We start from the raw sequence: 6,000 nt of genomic DNA, 5'->3' as shown, positions 1-6,000 counted from the left end.
GAGGAGGTAGGGTGATGGTGCTTATGGTGGGAAGAGGAGCTGGAGAGAAGGATGGGAGAGGGGCAAAAACAATAGAAATAGCCAATATTTACTGAACTCCTGATACTGTGCTAAGCACGTTTGCCTTTAATTCTAACAAGTAGGTACTAGTATTATCTCCGCTCTGTAGATAAAGAACTAAGCCCCAGAGAGGCAACTGACTTGCCTAAGGTCACCGACAGAGCCAGGACTCAAACCTGGATGGGCTCTCTCTGAGCTCGCACTCCTCTAACTGCACTCTGCTGTCTTAGGGAGCTTACAGGGACTGTGAATGGCAGAAGCGGTTCTTCCAGTGCTCTGATTGCAAACGCTTCAGATCCAGCCTGGGTTAGCCCCACTGTGCCAACTTTGGAGCTGCAGTGTACTGTCCTTGGGTCCTGGGTTCTCTGCCTTCTGATTGCTGGCTGAGGTCCCAGCTTTGATGGCCATCTTGTTGTTTTTCCTGCTGGGTTGACAGGGCAGTAGAAGAGCCGACTCGGTCCTCTTTTTGGCTCCTGTTCTCTGTGTTCACTTTAGCTCAGTCACTTAAACCAGCAGTCAGGAGGTGGCCCAGGGCATGTCTATTACAGAAAGGCTCTAACCCAGATAGTGTAGGTTTACTCATTCTTACAGCTGAGATGGTTGGCTGTGCCCTATTCTCAGGCCAGATTCAGGATATGATAAAATGAGAGACAGGAGAGGCCATCTCAGGGCCTTTTATTTGTCTAAATTTATTTATCTATTTACTTACTTGTTTATTGTCTGTTCTTCCTACCCTTCCCCTCCCCAACTTAAAAGCTCCTTGAGGATACAGATTTTGTGTGTTTTATTCAGTGAATCCTCAGTAACAGAAACAGTGCCTGACACTTAGTAGAGGCACTATAATTATATGTTGACTGACTGATCAACTAGGATTAATATTTAAATGGCATTAATGGGAGAGGAAGACCCAACTCCAGGTCCAGAATGGGGGAATACAGGCAAATGTGCTTCCATTTTACTGACCTTGGGTTAAGTGACATCTGTCTCTGCTGATGTTTATTCACCTCATTTGTCCACAAACATTTATTGTGTGCCTGCTTTTGCCTAGTACTGGGCTGGGTATTACTGATATAGCGTGAACAATATGGAAATATGCTTACCTTAAAGGAGTTTACAGCCCTGGGGGAGAGACAAAAAGGAAATATATAATTATAAAACAATGTGATAAATTCTATAGATGCAAAGCAGAATCACATAATGTGACATTAAGTAAGATACTCCCAGCTCAAGCAGGAACAATTATGTCAAGGTCGGATCTCACAGAGGTAGCAGGGCCCAGAAATGGCATCATTTCTCTTAAGTGAAAATATGCAGACAGCAGACAGGGGGCTTGGTGAGGGACGCTAGGTCCAGGAGATGGTTCCTGACGGTTTGGGAGCTGTCAAAGCCATCACAGGCTTGGCCAAGGCCGTGGTGTTGCAGCCCAGATTCTGCTACCCAAGAATTCCCTGAGGGCCATAACCTGGATGAAGAAACATATCTCTGGTTTTGGACAGAGTTCTCACCAGCCGACAGAAAAGACTGTAAGGGGCTGTCTGTGGAACTCCCCACAGTTGAGGCCAGAATCCTTTTAACCCTTAAGTTCCCTCCGGAGAAGACCTGAACAAGTCATTTCCCTCTTTCTTAGGAAGGCCCTTGAGAAATCTTAAGGAATAAAGCTAGGCATTTTCTTCTTAGCCTAAAACACGCCTTCTCTCAGTTCTTCCCCTCGACCCTCCACAGAGAGTGGATAAAAACGACTTGTTGAATGAACAAATCATGAGAAAGTGTCATCTAAATATAACGCCACCTTATGAACCTATACTCACCTTATGCATATATTGTAAGGTGGGAAAACGAGAAGTAGACCTGAGTCTCTCTAGGCCTTGCAAAGTTTTCCTTTTTTTAATAAATATTTCTTTCACAGTCGCTAGTGAGTCCCCGTTCACTCTTCTGAGTACGTGCAACCTCAAAACTACAAGTCCCATAAGGCTGGCCGCGGAGGATCACCATTTTGACACCCCTTAGCGCGCATGTCGGCGGGAGAGCGAACATTTGGAGAGAAGAAGCCCCGCCTACCTGCATGCCATTGGCCAAAGGGGCCTATGGCGGGCTCAGCGGTTGGCCATCGCACCCGCCCATCCGCTGCGTCGGCCGGGGTCAGAGTGCGCGGAGGTGAGTCGGTGTGTTGTGGACTCGTGGTGCTGGCTGCCGCTGTTGAGGCGGCCGGGAACGGGCAGTGGGGAGCGGGCGGAGCTGGCCCTGCCTCTGCCCGGCCGGCGCCGCAGTCGGCGCGGGCCGCGCCCGCCGCCATAAACTGCCCTGAGCGCCTGATGAGGCCGAGGGAGACGTCGGGGCCTGCACTTGGAGGGAGCCTGCCGCGCTGGCCCCAAGGAGGGGGCGTTGCCATGGCGACAGCCTCTCCTGCTGCTGACGGGGGACGGGGGCGGCCCTGGGAAGGAGGGCTGGTCGCCTGGCCCCCTGCCCCTCCCCTTACTCTCCCCTGGACTTGGATGGGCCCGAGTTGGGGGCAACACCCCGGGGTGGGTGATGCAGAGAGGCCCCCCCAGATTTGGGCCCTGGTTGATGCATGCCGGGGTGCGGGTCGCGGCGCGCACACTTTGTGCGACTTGGGTGCTGGTCCATGTGCTCACCCTGGGTGCATGATCTACTGAGTAACGCGCAGGCAGAGAGGGAGCGGGGCCGGGCTCTGCAAGACAGACTGGTTGAGGTGACTAAAGGTGCTGACTTCTTACATGGAATTACCAGGGAGGAGGATGAGGGGTTTGACCAGAGAGGATAGAAACCCAGCAAGGAGATAGTAGATAGAATATCCCCTTACTCCCTCCCCACCACCCACAAGTACACAAGGTTAGCAGTTTACCTCTATGTAAAAATGTAGCAGTGGTGGTAGCAATGGTGGAAGGACTGAATAAGGGGCCTAACTGGGGTTGCTTTCTGTTTGTTTTTTCTGCAAATGTTACAGCAACAGGTGCTTTCTTGAAACAAAGCATGAACTAGGATTGAGGCTTGACTTTGAGTTCTTGCAAAATATAACTGCTCCTTGTTGATTCTGAAGATGCTGAATGTGACCCCTCGCTGGGGTTTGGATTCTGTCCTTAGGGCTGGATTTTGCTAAGCGATGGTTCCTATGGTTGCCTCTGCTACAAGTGTCTGGCCACTCTATGTCATTAGCTCTTTTCAGACATTTTATCAGTCTCCCAGCTGAAGGGCAAAAGAAAACACGAATCCTATTGGCGAAAGACTATGCACTATTTGAACTATAGTAGGTTGTGATTGGCTGAATGATTTTTGATTGTAGAGTTTCTACCAGAAATTGGCTTCATCAAATTCTGCTTTATTCTGACTTTATCATACACAGCATGCCTTGTTTTAGTGGGTTCATGCCTGGAGCTTAAGTATATTATACTTGAATACCCTACCATTTAAAAGCCAATTTATAAACTGGGACTTGGAGTGTGACACCACTAATGTGTGTGTCTGTGATCTTGGTTAGAAACCCACTTGGCTGGCTTTCCTCATAGAGGTAGTGGGGGGTGGGAGAAGGGAGCTGCCGGGAAGTGATTGATAAGGTTTCCTTTATGGATTCTGTGGTGCTTCACTGGAGCTCAGAGCACTTTGGCAACTTAAGCACTCCAAATTAAAAGCTCATTAACAATTCCTGCCCAAAGATCCTGTAAATAATCCTCTAGCTAGGTCATGGAGCTTGGCTGAGAGCTCCCCTTCCAACTTAAAATTCCAAATAAAAGTGCTTTTATTCCCTTTCATCTTGAAAAGTGTTTTGTTTGTGGTGGGGTAAGTTGGCGAGTGGCATTTTCTCAGGGTATCTGAGTAGAATAAAGTTGTAATGTATAAAGAGTGGTAGACAGGAATAGGTGGTTCCAAACCTGGGTGTTTCTTATGCAAAGGGCACTTATTGCTGGCTTATAATGGCACCTCTGCAACTTCTAGACCTTTGGAAGATCTTAGGCAATAAATATGAGAGTTGTCCATTGATGATTTTACTTGGGATTTGGTTACTTTGACTTTCTAAGAATTTGAGGCAAACCTAGAAGTATCCTGCAAGTTTCTTGGTTTATATGGCCATTTGCAATATGACTTGGGCATTTGTGGCAACCAACCCCTCCTCCAATCCCCGCCTCAGTTCCTGAGTTCTGAATATTGTCAACCTTACTAGTGTGCTCTCCTTTACTAGACTAGGATTCTGGGATTATCCAGAGAGCTGCCACTTCATGGCTCTCTTTCTCAGTCCAAGTTTAGATATTGTAACTATTTAGAGTTTCTAGGAGATAAGCCTCCTTAGGAAAAAAAGTATGCCACTAGAGAACTTGAAATTCATTGTTCCAAAAATATACTGCCAGAAACTTCTGCACAGGCACTGTCCTACCACATAGATGGCTGTTATCCCAAAGTAGTTTGAGTTTAGAAGTTTGAAGTATACTATTGGTTCTTAAATTGTTTCAAACAGCAGCCCCCTGGGGATTTGATCCTTTGTACTGAAATAGACTTGTTGCAGAGATGTGTATTTATCTACAGCATTGGGGCTTTCCAGCTCTCACAGAACCTTCAGCATCCCCAGCCACCAGCCTTGGCATCTTCGAAGTAAGGAGAGGTGAGAATCCTGCTGCATGATCAAGTTTGGCTTGACTTCCTCCTTATGAGTATTTGGGCTTGGAGGGTGAGGGGTCAGGGCCGGTACAGACTGGATTTTTCTGTAGCTTTTTCTGACAAGACACCATATGCTTAAAGACCATTGAAATTTACCCAGAGTCTATAAGGTGTAAGAGTTGGAGTTGGGATATCCAGACTTTCAAGTTCTGTCATGGTTTCTTTGTGGACATTGCCTGTATATCTACTTTAGGTTCAGGAAAGTTTAATACAGCTGGAATAGTTCTTTATTCTGAGAAATAGACATCTTCAGACAGTAGGAAGGAACACATTCATTTTGGCTTTTGATAATACATTTGACCAAGACCTTTGGGATCTTGGTTTAATTTGGTTTGTGAGTCACTTCTGGGTAGATGGTTAATTCTAGCCTATCTTCATTTTACAAGGATCGGGGATGGCTAAAAGGTGGACTCTGATGATTGATAGCCAGGAACTTAGAGGCTGTTTCTTTAATAATTAAGGGCCAGGCAATTTGCTAGGTCCTGGGATTGTGGTGGTAGATAAGATAGCTGCTGTCCCTGACACCAACGAGCTTAGAAATTCATGGGGGAGACAGACAGTAAAGAAGCAGTTATAATATACTCAGAGGGTGCTACAATAAGGTAAGTGTAGGTGTTTTGGGAGTACTCAGAAGGGTCCCTCACCCTGACCAGTGGGCTCAGGGAAAGCTTCTCAGAGAAAGTAACCTCTTCTGGAATTAGGTGAAAATATGAGGGACTATGTGTGAATGTCAGAGCTTTGTCGAATTTGAGAAACTGAAGTTTAGTGTGATTGAAAGAGTACTCTGGGCAGGGAGCAGGAAAATATGGTGAGAAGTGAAGCAGGAAAGGTAAACAAGAGTCCAGTACCTTATAGGTGGGGGAAAATATAAGGCTAGGTCAGCAGTCTTTTTCTGTGAAGGACCAGTAAATATTTAGGCTTTGTGGTTCTCTGTCACAACTATTCAGCTCTATTCAACGCTGCTGTTACAGCATGAAAGCAGCCATAGTATGAAAATGAATGAGCATGGCTGTGTCCCAGTAAACTATAAAAATGGTGGCTGCTGGATTTGGCCTGCAGACCATAGTTTTCCAGACCTTGGATCACACTCATAAGAGCAGTAAGAATCCATGGAAAGGTGTTAAGTGGTGGACTGATAATACATTTGTGTTTTAGAAAGTTTGCTCTGATTTCATCGTTAAGCATGGATTGAAGAGAACAACACTAGAGCAGGGAGACCAGTAAGGAGGCTGTGGCAGTTACATGGGTAGTATTTTATATTTCTCTCTTTGA

General features: G+C 46.4%; 1 protein-coding gene across 10 annotated transcripts in view; it reads left to right on the top strand.

Moving 5' to 3' along the window:
* Positions 1-2,159: 2,159 nt before the first annotated feature.
* ERI3 (ERI1 exoribonuclease family member 3) overlaps positions 2,160-6,000 on the top strand; it is a 121,965-nt gene continuing 118,124 nt past the window's right edge. For 2 of the 10 annotated variants that reach the window (XM_028511516.2, XM_028511515.2), the window contains exon 1: positions 2,456-4,672. In XM_028511516.2, coding sequence (XP_028367317.1) covers positions 4,579-4,672 — 94 coding nt within the window. In that variant the 5' untranslated portion in view covers positions 2,456-4,578. The other 8 variants (XM_028511521.2, XM_036025929.1, XM_036025931.1 and 5 more) reach the window with 8 other exon arrangements.

The sequence above is a fragment of the Phyllostomus discolor genome, chromosome 5 (genome assembly GCF_004126475.2).
Source record: "Phyllostomus discolor isolate MPI-MPIP mPhyDis1 chromosome 5, mPhyDis1.pri.v3, whole genome shotgun sequence".
In the NCBI taxonomy this organism is placed as follows: Eukaryota; Metazoa; Chordata; class Mammalia; order Chiroptera; family Phyllostomidae; genus Phyllostomus; species Phyllostomus discolor.
The sequence above is the reverse complement of the archived record's forward strand: the minus strand, read 5'-3'. Positions and strand labels throughout refer to the sequence as shown.